The 18,091-nt window shown below is 37.0% G+C and overlaps 2 protein-coding genes across 2 annotated transcripts; one reads left to right on the forward strand and one right to left on the reverse strand.

Annotated features, from left to right (window-relative positions):
- Nucleotides 1-1,360: 1,360 nt before the first annotated feature.
- LOC111394289 (ATP phosphoribosyltransferase 2, chloroplastic-like) lies at nucleotides 1,361-10,919 on the forward strand. Its single transcript, XM_023020042.1, has 6 exons — nucleotides 1,361-1,719; nucleotides 1,852-1,911; nucleotides 3,492-3,616; nucleotides 4,151-4,280; nucleotides 5,756-5,923; nucleotides 10,438-10,919. The coding sequence occupies exons 1-6, from the start codon at nucleotides 1,477-1,479 to the stop codon at nucleotides 10,531-10,533; spliced, it is 822 nt and encodes a 273-aa protein (XP_022875810.1). The 5' UTR covers nucleotides 1,361-1,476; the 3' UTR covers nucleotides 10,534-10,919.
- A 1,154-nt stretch (nucleotides 10,920-12,073) lies between these two features.
- LOC111394786 (nifU-like protein 2, chloroplastic) lies at nucleotides 12,074-14,705 on the reverse strand. Its single transcript, XM_023020769.1, has 4 exons — nucleotides 14,465-14,705; nucleotides 14,260-14,371; nucleotides 13,563-13,873; nucleotides 12,074-12,591 (listed from the first exon to the last, which is right to left on the reverse strand). Exons 1-4 carry the CDS (start codon nucleotides 14,528-14,530, stop codon nucleotides 12,400-12,402), a joined length of 681 nt encoding a protein of 226 aa, XP_022876537.1. The 5' UTR covers nucleotides 14,531-14,705; the 3' UTR covers nucleotides 12,074-12,399.
- Between the last annotated feature and the right edge of the window lie 3,386 nt (nucleotides 14,706-18,091).

The raw sequence follows: 18,091 nt of genomic DNA on the forward strand, positions 1-18,091 counted from the left end.
CATGGACAGTATGGATAGCTCCCAAGTATTCTGCACTAGAAACTCATTTTAGAAGTTTGCATATAGTTAAAAACATGGTTAGCATTAGTGGAAATGATTTTGTAAAAACTGAGGCACTACTGCACCAGATGCCATAATTTATCTAGTCATTTGTATTTCTCATAATTTTATAACACCAGAATGCCATGGGAATCTGCTGTCACAAGAACTTCAGCCAATTGTATAACACCAGAATGTTGTCACTAAGCATTCCAAATTTCCAATCCACTCAACTATACACCAAAATATAAAATTTTATTCAACTATATACTAAGCATAATTTGATTCATTTGTACATTGACAGAACATATTTTCAATCAGATGTACAAGAAAAGAACATTAATTAAAAAAATAGTTATCATCTTCATAATCTAAATTATAGCCATCAAACAACATTAATGTACTACTGAGTTGCTAAATTTTTCTTTATTTTTGGTGGTTCATATGGAATTGATCTAGAACAACTTTTTGTTTTTTGTGATGGCTGGCCTTTTATCCCGAGCATTAAATACCTTGACTGCATGATCTCCATATAATCCAACCAAAACCCCTTCATTTTCATTCTTATCATAATGAAAATCATCATCATTAACATTTAGTCAATTTGTATTCATCATATACCACTTCATCTTCCTCAAATCTATTATTTGCAATCGAACAGGTAAATGTGATGGTCATCACACATTATATAACCTGAGAAATTTTCAGGCAATGAAATTCAAACATTAAGTTAAATCATATCCTCGCCATGAAGCCCAAATCCTCAATATAAAGCAACTAAATATGACGATGCAACTATTACAGCTCAATTTTATTGTCCTTTTTGGGGACAATCTAGGTTTTTTATACATCTAGTGAGTTCTCAATTTGGGGATCGATTTGAAATAATTTCACTTTGGGATTCAATTGATGAAAATCTTGACAAACGCAATTTGTTGGAGCCTCGAGTATGATTTCGTATAGAAGATTGGGAAATTGGTAAAGGATGAAAAGAACGCTTCTTTAATTTCTGAGAAGAAAGCATTATTAATGGAACATGTAATATCCAAATTGTCAAATTTTAACGGTGTTAGTCGGCATGTAAGAAATTTGTCTACCACGTAGACATTTTTGTTTAGTTGGATGGATGAAAGTGAAATGAGTGATGGATGAGTAATTTTTTCTTTTTTAAATGGGTGAGTAATTAGTAGCCTTTTAAAAATAGGTGAGCAAGTTGTAACTAGGGCAAATGTTAATGATCCGTGATTTAATTAAGAGGAAATTGGGTCAAATAACTTATCTCATTAATATAAATTTTCTTCTTAACTCACCGTAACACATACATTTAGCAACTGAAGAATCAGCACAGTTTTCTACTCCAAAATCTGACATAAACGTTCAACGGCGGCGGTTCATTTCTTCACACCTAAACTCTCAGTAAAGTGAAAATTCTGAGAAATGCCTGTGGTTCGGACGATTTTTCTTCAGTTTCACTCGGCTTCAATTTCACCCTTTTTATCGTCTGCAATTCCTGCGAGTAACAATATCTCCGAGAAATTTACCGTTTCGTGCTGCTCGTTAGCATCGCCAGTTACTGTGGTAAATGGAAATGTAGAGAAAATGCCGTCTGAGAGAAATGAAGTTCGGCTTGGCTTGCCAAGTAAAGGTCGAATGGCTACAGACACTCTTGATCTTCTCAAGGTAATTTTATACATGTATTGCTTCCCTGGATAGAGACATCATCTCATGTCTGAATATACGCAATGGCAAATTTGTAATTTTCGTTACGGTTTATGTGAAGTAATTTGTTTTGGGTTTTGGGGCGTTTTGTAGGATTGTCAATTGTCAGTGAAGCAGGTGAATCCGCGGCAGTACGTTGCAGAAATTCCTCAGGTCCGTTTAATTTTATTTTAATCAATTTCTCGATATTGAGCTTGTATAACTTGTGATATGGGCATTGGTACTTGGTGCTATAGCATCCAGCAAAAGGAAAACTATTTTATTCCTTGTGATTTCCATCTATATATTTGTTGTTCCTTCTTTTAGCTATGGGTAATGTGTTATACAAGTGTAACACCTAGCTTTTTTATGACATTTTGGTACAAATTTTTTATAGAGACATTATATTAGAGTAAGGACGTCAAATTTACATGTGGCAGTTTCAACCAAATTATAATAGGGGTTGGACTGACATGGATGGAAGTTTAATCATGCTGTTATTCTTTGATTGTGGGACCACATTTTTACTTCTCGCAAGGACATTTTACAGCCTTTTAATTTGATGGTGTAATTCTTAAGCAAGATTAAATCTTTTTTCTTTTCTCTTAGATCCAGTTCATTGTTGTATGGTTATTATATATAGCTTCTCACTCTTCCATTTTCCATGCCCTTTTAGCCCTTTGTGCATTATTCGAGCTTCTTACACGTTGATTGAGAAAATTAGAATATAATTCATAGCGAGAAAGAATATGCGGTTGTGAATTCCTGTACATAATGAGGATTCGTTGCTTTACTAGTTCTACCTTTTCCTTGTGCAGGGAATAGCTAGTGATTTAGATAGGACAAAACACTAGAAGATACACGTGTTTTGAATTTAAAGGGTATGTAACTGTTAAAGCTAGTGCACGATTTAAAATTTTGCTTAGTGACCTAGCCAGAAACAAGACATGGGCTATAACACATAACACAATCAAATATCCGATGATTCATCGCAAGAATACTGGATAGTTGACAATCAAGACTTGTTGATTTGTGCACGAATATGGAAAATTGGTTCTTCATCAGCAATAACTGATTCACGCATGAATACCGATTTGGACCGATAACTTGGAAAACTCCAAAGGTTAATTTTTGTTCAATAACCAACCAAGTTACAATATAATCCTAATGAGCTTTTTGTTCCAATCAAGTTACAATAAATTCCTAACTCCCTATTTAAACAAAAATAGTAACTATACTTTTAGAAAAAAAAACTCTTAAACACCTATCTATTTTAATAGAACTCCTAATCAAAATAATTATACATGAAATTATAAAAGACTACTTAAGGCTGTGGACTTTTATAAGCTTCCAGATAGCTCAAAGCTTCCTTCTTAACTCGCCGGACTTTCTTTATATTGGCTCTCTTCCACTTCTATGAGTCATTTCAAAGGCAACCTAGAAACGTCTCTATTTCATCACGTTACGTCCGTTTCTGATTCCATTCATTTCGACATTCCACATATCCTTTTACAAGCTTCCCAACTGACCCTATTGCCTTGTATTTCCAAACATACTCTTTAACTTGAATAAACTCTTTTCTGCCACTTGAATGTGATTGCATCCATTGCAGCAAGCCTCCAGGCAAAGAATTTTTCCTCCCCCTCCTTTGTTTATTTATTTCCTGCTTTTCATCTAAATTACAAGCATTCATACATATGAAAATTCTATATACATATTTATCTGTAGCTGAATATAAATTTTATAATGTGCAGATTTCAAATTTAGAAGTTTGGTTCCAGCGGCCAAAGGACATTGTGAGAAAGTTGGTGTCTGGAGATCTCGACCTTGGTATTGTTGGTCTGGATACAGTTAGCGAATATGGCCAGGTGAGAATTGGGTGTCCATGATGGCTTAATTTTCTTCATGCAAGATCAAGTATAATTAGCGTAAGAGAAATCAATTAACACTAGTGTTTCATTTATTATGTGGAATATTTGAATTGAAGATCTCGTACTGTTAACTTGTGCAAGTTTTACACTGATGCTTTATCACTCACATTTAATCAACTGAATAAAATTTCCTTTCTTCAATTCTGAATAATAATATCATGCCTGACAATCTGACCTAGCTCTTTTGATTTCATGTGAGTTCTTTTGAAGTCATGTATTATAGTGCTGATGAATATCATTTTAGCAAAGTATTATTGCTGTAGAAATGCTCCTTGCTTGTCTCTTGGCATAGTTTCATAGGTAGACGGTACACAGATTTAATGCATGTTTAGTAGGCTGAGCACTTTCAATCATGTATCGCTATTTTAAATTGGTACACAGAGTTATGGATGTTTAATAGGCCAGGCACTTACATTTGAAAATTGTGATACGCGATTTAACTGTTGAGTTGGTTTTTGTTATTATGTTAACTGTTCACGTAGGCTGGAGTATATGGTAAGCATATTTGTGATACACCTGAAGGCAGCAAAATTTTCCTATGAAGTGTATAGTTTTACGATACACCTCAATCTATTCTTTTACGAGAATACCAAAATAAGGCCCCATTACAAGGTAGGACTTTTATAACGATGTGTACGTTTTGAATTTTTTCAAAGTTGGAGGAGATTCATTGCCTCTTTTATCTGCAGGATTATTTATTTCGACTTTGATGATAACATCACAAATCTATTGAGAATGTCATTTTTCATTTTATAAACTGAAAACATGATCTATTGATATAATTAAAATAGAAATAATTATGAATTTTTCAATGAATCTACTTTTCTTTTACTTCTTGTTTTCTTCTTTAAAAAATAATAGTGCCTACATAAATTTCTGTTCTTGGTTCTTCATAATTTCCCACGGTTTGCAAGGAATGTGATGCATTACTTTCTATGCACATAACACTTGCTAACGCACACTGCATGTTAGCATTCATTACGTGTTCCATTATTTTCCACTTTAGATGGAAAAAAATTGCCCATGATAGGGTATTTTCAAATTCATGAGAGGATTGGTCCCTTTAGTCTTAATCATTACTATTTCTTGTTTCTTTTCATTCTGTTGTTCTATATGGAGTTACTATCAATTTTTTTTGGAAACTCGACATCCATACTTTTCATATCCTAAGAGATCCATAGGGATGTTGCCATATGTTGAAGGATTCTTGTAATTAATATGAAAAGAACATTATATGCCTCCAGTAGGTATCGTTGGCTGCACTGTTCTCAAAGATTAATTATGTGCTGATTAGATGGTAAACTATTTGGTCTGCAAGTTCTCTCCTCTCATCATTTAATAAGAACATATTCTACAAGGCAGAAAGATGGGCAATTTTTTGGACCAGTCTATTTTTTCTTTTTGGACAAAATGAAACTTGTCTCCCACCCGTTAGTCACGATGTCTACAATGCCCTTTTATTAAAATGACCTCTAGGTAATCTAGGTAAAATTGATGAATCTACATTGGTGAGGAAGACAATTGTCTAAATGGACTAGAACTCTCATCCATTTTACCTTGTTTGACAAGAGTGCTTAAATGGTCCGTGCTAAAAGGAAGAGGGGGAATTTTGTAACACCTTTGTAGAGAAATGGGTACATTTTTGAAGAATTGACAAAAAAATATTGAGAAATGGACATTAATTAGAGACAAGAAGTAGTGGACACATTTCAATCTCTCTCTATGACCTCCCCATCTAATTTTCTCAAGAAAGATTGAGAGAAACTTGGAATACCAACGTTATGTTGCATGCATATGCTGCTCTGTATCATAGTGGCAGATTAGACATAATTGAAAGCAAGTACAAAATAATTTCTTTTTTTCTTTTTTTTTGAACTTTTCCGGAATATTTTCTAAATATGTTTGTCAAGATAGTGGTTCCATATTATTGAAATTATCAAATTAATAACCTTGTCTTTTCATTGTATAACATTTTTATTTTTGTATGAGTCCACATTTTCTAAATATGTCGTCATGATAGTGGTTTTGTATTATTGAAATTAATAACCTTGACTTTTCATGTTTAGTATTTTCATTTTTTGTATCAGTTGCTAACAGATCCAAACAAGTTTAATGATTCATCTTTAAACATGCAGGGGCCCACTGTAAGTCCAGTTTTTTGTAAACGTGATGGAAGGGTGACTGCTGACTATTATGCCATAGTTATTTGTGTACCAAAGAAAGCACTGTACAAATCTGTTCAGCAGCTTAGAGCGGTGAGGAACTTGTTTTTATATACTACATTGGTGTGCTCCCGTATCCATGTATACGATCGTCTCATATAGGACAGTCACGAATCTTCAATAAAAAAAGTACTGTCTGGGGGACATAATATTGCAAATTATCACCCAATCTGCATAGTTATTCTATATTATTTGTCAACAGTATTTCCGGTATCAGTCCCCTTTCTCGTGTTTTTTCAAGCAGGTAATTAAAGTCTCTAGCGTGCAGAACCTTGAATCATTGCATAAGATATTTGTCTTTAATATATTCCTACAAATGTCGTCCCGTGGGATCTTTTTCTTCCATGCTTTCTCTCTTCTCCTTTCTCCTCCCTCTCTGTCTGTCTATTCATAAGTTTATTTTTTCCATTCTCCCCGTGTTAAGTTTTATATGAAGGCTTTTTTCTGGTTGCTTTTGCATTTGGCCCTTCTTCGATTTAGCTCAACTGAACTCTTTCTTCCCCCTCTGATAGGACCCTAGGCAATATGAACTCAACAAGGGTTAGTTTCACAAACAATCACTGAACTTACAGAAAAATTACAAAACGGTCACTGAAGTTTAAAACTTTCAGTAATGGTCACTTAAGTATTGGAACGCTTTCAAAAATGGTCACTGAAGTTCAAAAAGTTTCTGAAACGGTCACTGAAATTGAAAAACATTTTTTTAGTTTTTTTGATTGCATTTGTGACAATTTTTCGGCTACTTCCAACCACCGATACCATCGAATTTTGACACCGTTGGAAAGCCCACAACGTCCTCTTCAATTACCACTCAAAATCTCTCCGTAACACCAAGAAATTCGACCGGAAAATCACTGCAAAAGTCGCCCCAAAAAATCTGAAAATCTGCCCAGATTTTTGGGTGACTTTTACGGCAATTTTTCAGCGACTTTCGACCACCAAGACCGTCGGATTTTGATACCGTTGGAAAGCCCACAATGTCCTCTTCAATTGCCATCCAAAATCTCCCCCAAACTCCAAAGGATTCTGCCGGAATAAACCCGCAAAGCTGGCATCCCAAAAAGGCGAAAATCTGGGATGCCAACTTTGTGAGTTTATTCCGGCCGAATCTTTTGGAGTTTGGGGGAGATTTTGGATTCTAATTGAAGAGGACATTGTGGGTTTTCCAACGGTATCAAAATTTGGCTATTTTGGTGGTCAGAAGTTGTCAAAAAATTGCCGCAAAAGTCCACCAAAAATCTGAAAATTTGGGCAGATTTTTGCCTTTTCGGGTAGCCAACTTTGTGGGTTTATTCCGGCCGAATCCTTGGAGTTTGGGGGAGATTTTTTGTTGTAATTGAAGAGGACATTGTAGGCTTTCCAACGGTATCAAAATTCGGTGATATCGGTGGTCAGAAGTGGTCGAAAAATTGCCGCAAAAGTAGCTAAAATTTTTTTAAATTTCAGTGACCATTTTTGAAAGCGTCCCAATACTTAAGTGACCGTTATTGAAAGTTTTAAATTTCAATGACCGTTTTGTAATTTTTCTGTAAGTTCAGTGACCGTTTGTGAAATTAACCCACTCAACAATTAAATAAACTATTACTTCCTTGAATGAATTACTGGAAAACAAAGGGGAAACAGATCCAAGGCTTTTCAAGAGGCCTGGTCTCTCCCACAAGACTCAACAAACGTGAATGCCCATTCCCTGACCCCCCACTCTCACATTTATTGACCGTTTGTGAAATTAACCCACTCAACAATTAAATAAACTATTACTTCCTTGAATGAATTACTGGAAAACAAAGGGGAAACAGATCCAAGGCTTTTCAAGAGGCCTGGTCTCTCCCACAAGACTCAACAAACGTGAATGCCCATTCCCTGACCCCCCACTCTCACATTTATTGACCGTTTGTGAAATTAACCCACTCAACAATTAAATAAACTATTACTTCCTTGAATGAATTACTGGAAAACAAAGGGGAAACAGATCCAAGGCTTTTCAAGAGGCCTGGTCTCTCCCACAAGACTCAACAAACGTGAATGCCCATTCCCTGACCCCCCACTCTCACATTTATTGACACTTCCTCACTCCCTCAATTCCCCATAATACCCTCGATAACTAACTAATAACAGATAGAGAACTATGTTTGATTCCCTCAATCAACTCTTGCAATTGCCCTGCTGACTGTATCACCTTCTTTCTTTCTCCTCGTGTATGTAAATATAGTGGATGGTATATCATTACTCGCCTCCTCGAAATCCACCTTGTCCCCATGGTGGAAGCCGGGGAATTGCTGCTGAATCATTTCCAGTTGCTCCCACGAAGACTCATGGTTGGGAAAATCCTTCCATTTGATAAGTACCTCTGACCCCTTAATAGAATACTCGGAATTAGGCCTTACTCCCAATATCTCCTCAGGCTCAAAAATGAATTCTCCAGTAGCCCTTGGCTGCGGCAGCAGTTGAGATATCGACTGGACATCCCCAATAGACTTTCGCAATTGCGAAACATGAAATACAGGATGCATCGATTTCATACTCACTCGCATTTTACTCAAACTCGTATCCCCTTGAAGCTGCATGAGTTCTCCTCGCACTCTGAATCGCATTGTAAGTGTGCCCCAATTAACTTGCATTTGTCCTAGGGATCCTAACCATTTCATCCCCAATATAACGTCGGTACCGCCAGTTGCAAGGGTAAAAAATCCTCTGTTACTTCTATGCTTGGTAATGAAACACCACCCCTTTACAGGTACCTGCCCCTCTGACTGAAAGCCCAGTTCCCATAAACACTCCATAGCTCGTAGTCTCCGTTGTACTTAATCCCAATTGCTCCACTAACTCAGCTGAGATAAAATTGTGGGTCGCTCCACAATCGATCAAGACCACCACTGGCTGCCCCATGATTGATCCCATAACTTTCATAGTTTTGGGAGTGGTCAGCCCCACTACGGAGTTGAGCAATTGCTCGATCAATTTCCCCACATTCCCTTCCTCCCCTTTAGTTTCCACCAGCTCCTCCTCTTACACCACTAACACCTGTAACTTTTTGTTTCGGCATTTATGGCCCGGCACATATTTTTCATCACATCGATAACACAGCCCTTTTTCTCTTTTCAATTGCAAGTCTTCATCGGTAAGCTGTTTGAAAGGAGTCCCCCCTTTGGCCGGCACCGGCGGCGGTTGGAACCCAGTGGCGACGGCGGTGGATCTGGGCATCGCTGCAGACGGAATCGTCTACGTTGTTCTCTGTAGCGGGCTGGAGGGGTGGAAGTGTCCAGTGCTTAATTTGGCTGGGGTTGTATGGATTATTGTTACTTCTAATTGGGCCAAAAAATGATTGGGCATGTTCCATTAATTCATCCCTATCTTCCACCCTTTGGGCTAGCTCCATAAGTTGGCCCAATCCTTGAGGTTTCAACATCCTAACCTCAGCCCTTATCGTGGGTTTTAATCCATTCACAAAACTTCCCACTAAAACCCCTTCTGGCAATGACAGTAAAGGAGCGGGAAAGATTTCAAAGGCACGCTGATACTCCCGGACTGTAGTTTCTTGATGTAGTGCCAAAATTTTTTCCAGGATCATTCCCTCTTGCGACGGTCGGAAATGCTCCAGCAGTAGTTTCGTCAATTCCTCCCAACTTTTCAATGGTTGTTGACTCTCTTCCCATTGGTACCATGCCAGAGCTTCTCCATCCAGGCACATGACTGCTGCTTCAAGTTTTTCCCAATTCGAAAGCTGATTCATATTAAAATACCTTTCCGCTCGGAAAATCCATCCATCGGGGTTGTCACCATTGAAAATAGGCAGCTCCAACTTCCGACCGCGCCCCTTTGTTCTCCACCCTTCCTTCCTGCAAATCCTGCCATCGGAACTGGCTCCAATGTCCTCTAATGTGGCTGGAACCTCCGGTTGGACAATGGCCCCAAAAGAGCTAGCTGCTGGACCCTTTTCCTTCTGCTCACGCTCATGTCCATCCCGCTTTTGCGCCATCATCTCCAACTTCTCGATTAGGATTGTCATAAGGCTTTGGAGTTCCTTTCTCATGGCTCCCAGTCCTTCCTGCATTTCTAGACGCATTCCTCCAATACTGGCTTCCAATTCGCTAACCCGATCCGCGAGAGTCATCCTGTCAGGACTGTTGCTCTGATACCAAATTTGATAGGACCCTAGGCAATATGAACTCAACAATGAAATAAACTATTACTTCCTTGAATGAATTACTGGAAAACAAAGGGGAAACAGATCCAAGGCTTTTCGAGAGGCCTGGTCTGTCCCACAAGACTCAACAAACGTGAATGCCCATTCCCTGCCCCCCTACTCTCACATTTATCGACACTTCCTCACTCCCTCAATTCCCCATAATACCCCCGATAACTAACTAATAACAGATAGATAACTAAGTTTGATTCCCTGCATCAACTCTTGCACCTGCCCTGCTGACTGTATCACCTTCTTTCTTTCTCCTCATGTATGTAAATATACTGGGTGGTCTATTACCCTCCCTCCCCGGTCTGGGGCTCTGTGAATTGTGAACATTATGGCCATAGGTTATTTGTTGCAGATTGGAGGCAGTGGTGTTCTGATATCTCCTCTGACCTACATCTTCGATGAAGAACCCCCAAGATGGAGCCAGCTTCTTTTAAACCTTGGGCTTTAGTCATCATATTCACTAGGTGCTGCAGTTAATTTTCCACATCCTTCAGCGAAGTCCAAGGACGGACATGGGATGGAATCGGGGGAGACTGGAGAGTCAGTGTAAAAAGTTAAACAGAAATTGAGATTATTCATATTTGTATTAATCCTCAAGTTTCGCGAACAGTACACTGCCAATTTGTTTTAGATTTTATACAATAGAATTTGCCCTCTCTTGCTGTACAACTTGTAATGGTCGTATTATGGGCAATTTTTTTTCCGCTAGATTATTCTCATGTTGCAACGTTTCCGTGTAAGTCCGACTTTTGCTGCTATTATCTCACTTATGGGATCTTGGTTGAGGATTCTTTGTTTGTGTTATATGGCGTAAGCTGAAGATTCACATCGTAATGGTTTTTATGCATTGTTTATCAAGTGATTGCAGAAGAAAGTAACCCAAGATCCTATGGTTTATACTCTAGAGTTGTCAAAATATGTGAATTTTTAATTTACATTAGAATTAAGTTTTGAAGTTAGTCACACAAGTATTCTTTACTGACTTACTGGTAAAAAAAATTATTAATTGTAAAAAAAAAAAAAAAAAAAAAAGGGGGGGGGGGGGGGGGGGGGGAGGAATTTTATTCATTCTTGATAGACATAAAAACCATTGCACGCTCAATATACGGATGGATTATACACAATATCTCACAAAGAAAAAGTTTAAAACTCAAATAATAACATGAGCATAATGTCCATGAGAGTTAACAATAGGGATATTAGACATGTATAGGACGAATAGAAGGGGTGATCCAACTGCCCTGAGTTTAAGTTCAATCCATTAGGTACTTCGATTTGTTTAGAAAAGAAAATTAAGAGTCAAAAAAGACCAGTCCAATCAAGAGATTAATGCTCTATGAGCCTTACAAGACAGAGTAGGAAATGTTAATGCGAACACAAAGGATGGAGAGGGGAGACATTGAATTGGGCATTACCAGTGTTAGTGACGAAAGAATTATGCTGCATGAGGGGGAGCCAGGTAAAGCAAATGAATCGTAGAAATGGTTGGAAAGGGAAAGAGAAGAAAACTATGTTAGAACATGGATTTTAGCATACTCTCTCATTGGAAATGATATGATATGATACTCCATGTATCTAAGGGAAGCTAATTTCAAGATTTTGGCTCGACATAACTTTAAATGTCACTTAAAATATTATGAACTTATATGGTGTAGACTGTAGTGTCAAGCTCGATGGAATCAAGTAATTGTTTCATATGACATATTAGGACAACGAACCGTAATCATTGTCACATACCTTAGGGAGAATTTTGAACAGAAAATAGTAATTTTTTTCCTTTTCCAATTTTCTGAAAGCGAACATCAAGCATTGAATGGAAGAGGGAGTATAAACGAGAATTTACGAGGGCACGGGTTTAAAATCCTAATTACACGATCCACCTAAGTTACGGAACTTCATTTGCATCTTTGTTTATTCCACCTCAGTTTGTACAAAAACTAGGAGCTCCTTATATTCGTGTCTGAGACACTTCATACATAACCGGCGCATTCTGTAATCCCTGGTAAGGCCTGATCAACATATAGGCCATTCATACAATTCAATCCACAGTTGAAGCAAAAAAATTTCTTCACGAAATTATAAATAACAGTGATCAGCTGACTCGAGCCAATAAACTGTACAAAATAAAGTAGTAGGCATATTCTGCACTATGTATGATCTACCCTGCTACTTCTGAATCATAGGACTAGGCCAACTATTTTCTCACCAAGGCTTAAATTCAACAATGCACCAAGTCTTCAATTAAATTCACTTTGTCTTCAATCTATTGGGTTTGTTGGATAAATTCGACAAGAAAAAAGGTCTGAGTAATTTCTTATGACAAGAGTTGAACAGCAGCAATTGCTGGGATTTTCTCTCGAAGTTTCTGAGTCACTGCTATTCGAACAGTCATCACACCTGCTGCAGGACCTGATATCCGAACTTTCACTATTGGCTCCTCAATTTCCACGAGTTCTAAAGTTCCACCAGCTGTCCCAACAAGGTAAGGTCTTAGTTCTTCCAGTACCTAAAACAGTTTAGCAAATTTTTGAGGCAAGAACCTTCATAGAAAAAGAACAAGAAAAGCCCCAGCACGGTAATGCCATTACTCATGCATGTTAAATAAATAGACAGACGATTATTATAACTCAATGTGAAGATGGACTACATGTCGATAATTTAAGGTTTGGAAAGGGTTCTGTGCCAAAATCCAGCTGTCTATACTAAAATACTGATTTTGTATCCAATTAGAATCGTACCAGATAGATTAGAAAGTTCATTATGACTAAAAATTTAACTAAAGGATATGTACATTGAAGGCTTCATATTCGAACTGAAAAGTGAAACCACAAGTGTTCAAGTAATGCGTCAGCCACCATATTCTTGCACTTCAACATATGATAATTAGAATTTTTATTCCCTAAATGATGTTGTTTCTGTTCTCTACTATTTTGCCAATTTTACATTAATCCACGACAATTCTTCTTGTTTTAAACCAGAAATTGTAACCAATGATGTTGTTTCTGATCTCTACTATCTCACCAATTTTACATTAATCCACAACAATTCTTCTTGTTCTAAACCTTGTTCTAAACCATAAATTGTGCCCAAGCGTCGCCCATTGGTTGTAGTTCAACAGCTCTTTCCCTATCTTTCTAGCACCAACACAAGATGATACCTAAAATAACCCAGTCGTACTTGTAGTGATACCTCCCATTGCAACATGAGCCCTCCATCAACTATTGTCCATAATTTCCTTTTCTGTTTCATTTAACTCATAAACAGCACTCTTCTATATTGCATACAAAATAGGGTAACCGAGTTAGATCCAATCTTATTTTGATAACAAACATATCAGATTTCATTCTTCAAAATCGTAAAACTTCAGGTAACATGGTAACATTATATCACTTTATTTGAGGTAAAAACTTATCTAATGGAACACGAAACAGCTGTATAAATGAATGACTGTAACTGTCTGTAGATGGGTATATGTACCATTTCAATGTTTTCTTCATTCAGCTCAAGACCAGTTTCTTCATCTGATATTGATTCAACAGCAATAATTTCAGGGATCTTTTCCATCAGGCGGCGCTCAATGCCCATTTTCATCGTCATTACAGAACTCGGACACGAGCCACATGCTCCTTGTAGCTTCACCTTTACAACATTTCCATCAATTTCATGTAAAGCAACATTACCCCCATCTGCTATGAGATAAGGTCGAATCTCATCCAATATGCTGTCAACATTTTCTGCAGTCAGAGGCAATTCCACGGCCGAATCTTGGGTAGCAACAGCCTTCACAACTGCAGATAACAAACAAACAATATCATTTCAGCTAAACAAAAAATTGCAAAAAGGTAACACATACTTTTGAAAATTTGAAATCTTACACACAATGAAGGGAAATATAAATTTCACCTACTAAATTTAGAACCCATATTTATGGAGATAGCTTTGCATTTCTGTAACGTCGCGTGCTTATATTTTTGTGATTATCACGTCTATATGAATTAAATTAATTAGTGTTATAATAAATATATGTATTCTTGTTAAGGTCAATAGCACAGCTATCAAACAAAACATATCCAATTATCATGTCAATCAAACATTTTCAGAATCCATTATTCAAATTTTCAGAAACCAAACAGTTAACGCAGCCTTGGGATGGAAAGAAAGCAAAAACACTCACCGGGCTGCCACGGAACTTTAGTGAAACCAATTCGATGAGAACGCCATGAGGTTCGCCGCGCCAGATTGCTTCTCCTAGATAACAAAAATCGATTGTCCAAGAAACTGGAAACCTACAACAATCGAATTAAAATTCACGGTGTCACTTAACCAACAAGACATAAATTCATGTTTTAAAGCACAGATAAATAGAGAAAACGAGAGACCTTGATAGGAGGAGGCCTTGTGGAAGAGGAAGGAGAACATGAATAAGCCGGAGAATTCATCACCATTCTTGGTCGGGGATTTTTCTGGGTAGTTTGTGTGTTAATACTTCTCCAGTTCTTGTTCACTTCTGGGGTCGGTTGGATTGTTTTGTTCTGTACATCGGTGCTGAGGAAAATATGGCCGTGTGTCTCGTGCGTGGCAGCATGGAGCTTGAACTCATTGGTGGCTAAAATTCAAAGTTGAAATGAATTTGGATTTTTAAGGATGAGGTAACTCATTTTTAAGCTAATTTAGTGAAGTAAAAAAATTAAGATTAATTCCATCCACAAGATATAACCAATTTTGAGGTACAATATAGCAAGGTGTTTGGTATTGATTCATAAAAATAAAAGTAAATTTGGTGGGATCCTTATTTACGCTAATTCATGAGTACATTAATATTACTGGATGATTATGTGATGATTAGCTAGACGAAGAAAAACAATTCAAAAATCTTTACCCTCTTACAATATCCGAATTCGGATACCGACAAGATAGGTCGAGGACTCTTTTATCCAATAAGATGCTTGGAGTGATATGTAGGCAACACCCATTTTTGCCCACTCTCAACGTACTATTTATAGTAAGAAGGAAAAAGTTAACTCTCCAATGCCAAGTCCTCTATTGGCAGGGAACTCCAAATGGTGCCCCGGTCCGTCTAGGACCCTTGTGGCCCTAGACATATAGCCTTACCAAAGGATAGACAAGTATTTTTGCAACATTATCATGACATGATCAACATGAATGGTCAGCCAAGAGGGCTGGAGAGCTATATGAGGGGTGGGCGGGAGGGGGGGGGGGGACAATCTTTAGTTAAAATTTGTGGTTCCATCTTAAAAGGTTAACATTATTCAGCAGAGTAACCCAAGATCTTATAAGTTGGTCTATATTTCGATATTTAACCGATTTGCAATTATATTTCCTTAACATCTTCCCCCATTTTTCCTCCTTACTGGACTGATATGTAGAAAAAATAATTCGATTAGATTTTTTTTAAAAAAAATTTTTTAGCTAAATTTTTTTGCCTATAATTTTAGTTGGGTCTGGGGGCAAGTCTGGACTGCCCCGTCCCTGGCTCTCGTGAAGCTTATTATTTTACTTGACAGACCTTTAAGGACATTGTTTTCTCTCGTCTGGCAACCATTCTCAGTGAGGATCAATCATCAAGAAATACACATTAATGTGTCTGTCACTTTAATTAAAGATAGAAAGTAGAACAACACCAAATATCTTATTAAAATAATTTTTATCTTATTCAGTATAATATGGTAGATATCACATGCACCCTCAATTTCTCACCGTTAGTTGAATATTGGGTTCGGATCCCTTTATATTAGGAAGAAACTGGCAAGCAGCTCGGCACCGAAGGAAAAAAAAAGATAAGTCTTGATATATATAAAATATGTATATAGGGGTGTCCAAACCCCGCACATGGAATGAAGCCCAACTCGCGCGAATCCCACCCCATGTGAGGGGTGTGGATATCCTTACGAACTTAAATTATGTACACCAAGGATGACCCGGAGAAAAATTGTCTTCCATATTGAAGTAGATTGAGCCTACTCAATTTTAGCCCATTCATAAAGCAGAGAAGTGAGATTTTGGGCCAGTTTAAAGTCCAACCCAAATTAAAGTTTCAAAACTGGCCCAAATATTCCAGAAGCTCTTCTATGAATGTTCACAAAAATTTCTACACTAACTACACAGGCATTTCGTCATGATTTTCAGTAAAAAATTTCTCATTAGCGCGACAGGAGTAGCAATATTGTTTATAATATAGCTTTACACTAAATTGCAGTTTAGCAGAGTCCGATTACAGATATGAAAAATAAAAATCTTCATGATATTACATTGGTTGCATTATAAAAATGAAACTGGAAACACAACTAAATTAATTTTATCTTTTTTAAATAGCCGATTAAGGCTTCTTGTGATATAGATTATGCAAAATTCATTAATTATGATATTTATATAATTAGTTATGGAAATGGTTATAATTAGAAAATGAATAATCACTCATAGATAAGTAAAATGATAATTGGATTCAATAAGTTCTGATTTTAAACCACTACATTATGGGAAAATTTCATAATTACAATATTCTAAGAATACTATTTTAAAATTTAAAACTTGTAAAAAATAATTTCAAGAATCAAGTGGTACATCACCATGACCTCTGATAAATATTGTCCCATAAATTGAAATTAATACACGTCACAGTTACATATTACATATTTATAGGTTACTATCACATATTAAGTCACAAATAACACAAAATCAAAGTCATATACCACATTTTATGGACTAGAGTCACATACTAAGTCACGAATTACCTAATTTATATGTCATAGTCATTTATCAAAAAAGGTCACAGTTACATATGTTATCTAATGGTGTGACTGACTAGTTAACGGTGGTACCCATGGTCGAAATAGGTCTACAATCACCGGTGACAACATTAAAGATGAGCCATGATGTGGAATCCACCAACCTATTTTCATTACTTACAAGAGCAATGTGGAAAATGAGGACATAAGCTGCACGTAGAGTGAAGAATAATCCGTCTTGACATTTGACCAATTCATTGATTTCATTCCACTAGTTCGATGGCAGTCCTCCGATTTCGATATCAATAGATAGAAAGCTCAATGGCATTCTAGTTATTGCATACTTTTTATTTATGAACAAGTAGAGAAAATCAAACCAAAAAGAGACTTAAGAGGGGGTTGCGTGACTGGTTGGGCCATTTGAAGGAGAATAACTTTAGTGGGACAGTACAACCGCCCAATGGAGAGCAGCCACCACATCGGGAGGCCCACTCTCACCCAATGAAGTGAGATCACCTTGAAACTTGATTTTTTTTCTCTTTCCACCTCAAATCTCAGGGTGGCCTCATCTCATTGAATGAGGGTAAGCCATTCGATATGGGGGTGGCTCGATTGCACCAAATTTTCTCCATTTGAAGATGGCGTGAGGCCCACGGGAGATTCTTGGATGTGTTGTCGCCACTAGACTGACGCCGATGAAGGCCTGTGAGTGGGAGATGGGGTGAAAAGAATTCATCGTCATTTTAGTATATATGTATATTATATACACAGACAGGTGCTGTGGAGTGGGATATACTTGATTTTTGATAAAATATTATTGGTATCTGTTTAATGAAATTGAAACTTGAACGGTAATTTTCTACTAAAATATTTCAATAAGTCAAGATATTCAAACCAAATGGCCCGCAATGGGCCCAAATCAAAACCTTTTAGTCATCTTTTTGTCGCAAATAACGTGATTTAATGAATTGTCAGTACTCACAAGATAAGAGGGTTTTATTAGATAAGAAAATTTTACAATACAATATTATCTCTCTCTCTCTCTCTCTCTCTCAACTTTGCCCTACTCAAAAATTAGAACACTCATATATGCCTAAAAAATATGTTTATTGTTTCTCTTATTTTCTTACATGTTCCTCTTTTTAACTCACATTTTTCCCTCCATGCTTGCCTTTATTATTTATTTTCACTTTGGTCTCTACAGATTTTTCACTCACACCCTCGATATAGACTGTATTTACATTTTACATACCATATTTT

The sequence above is a fragment of the Olea europaea genome, chromosome 5, assembly GCF_002742605.1.
Source record: "Olea europaea var. sylvestris chromosome 5, O_europaea_v1, whole genome shotgun sequence".
In the NCBI taxonomy this organism is placed as follows: domain Eukaryota; kingdom Viridiplantae; phylum Streptophyta; class Magnoliopsida; order Lamiales; family Oleaceae; genus Olea; species Olea europaea.

Excerpts from the sequence above, each read along its gene's own strand:
- LOC111394289 (XM_023020042.1), top strand. The coding sequence starts at position 1,477 with ATGCCTGTGGTTCGGACGATTTTTCTTCAGTTTCACTCGGCTTCAATT. Across the intron at positions 1,720-1,851 it reads ACACTCTTGATCTTCTCAAG|GATTGTCAATTGTCAGTGAA; the intron begins GTAATTTTATAC and ends GGCGTTTTGTAG. Across the intron at positions 1,912-3,491 it reads ACGTTGCAGAAATTCCTCAG|ATTTCAAATTTAGAAGTTTG; the intron begins GTCCGTTTAATT and ends TATAATGTGCAG.
- LOC111394786 (XM_023020769.1), bottom strand. The coding sequence starts at position 14,530 with ATGGTGATGAATTCTCCGGCTTATTCATGTTCTCCTTCCTCTTCCACA. Across the intron at positions 14,372-14,464 it reads CAAGGCCTCCTCCTATCAAG|GTTTCCAGTTTCTTGGACAA; the intron begins GTCTCTCGTTTT and ends CGATTGTTGTAG. Across the intron at positions 12,592-13,562 it reads ATGAAGAAAACATTGAAATG|GTACTGGAAGAACTAAGACC; the intron begins GTACATATACCC and ends AAACTGTTTTAG.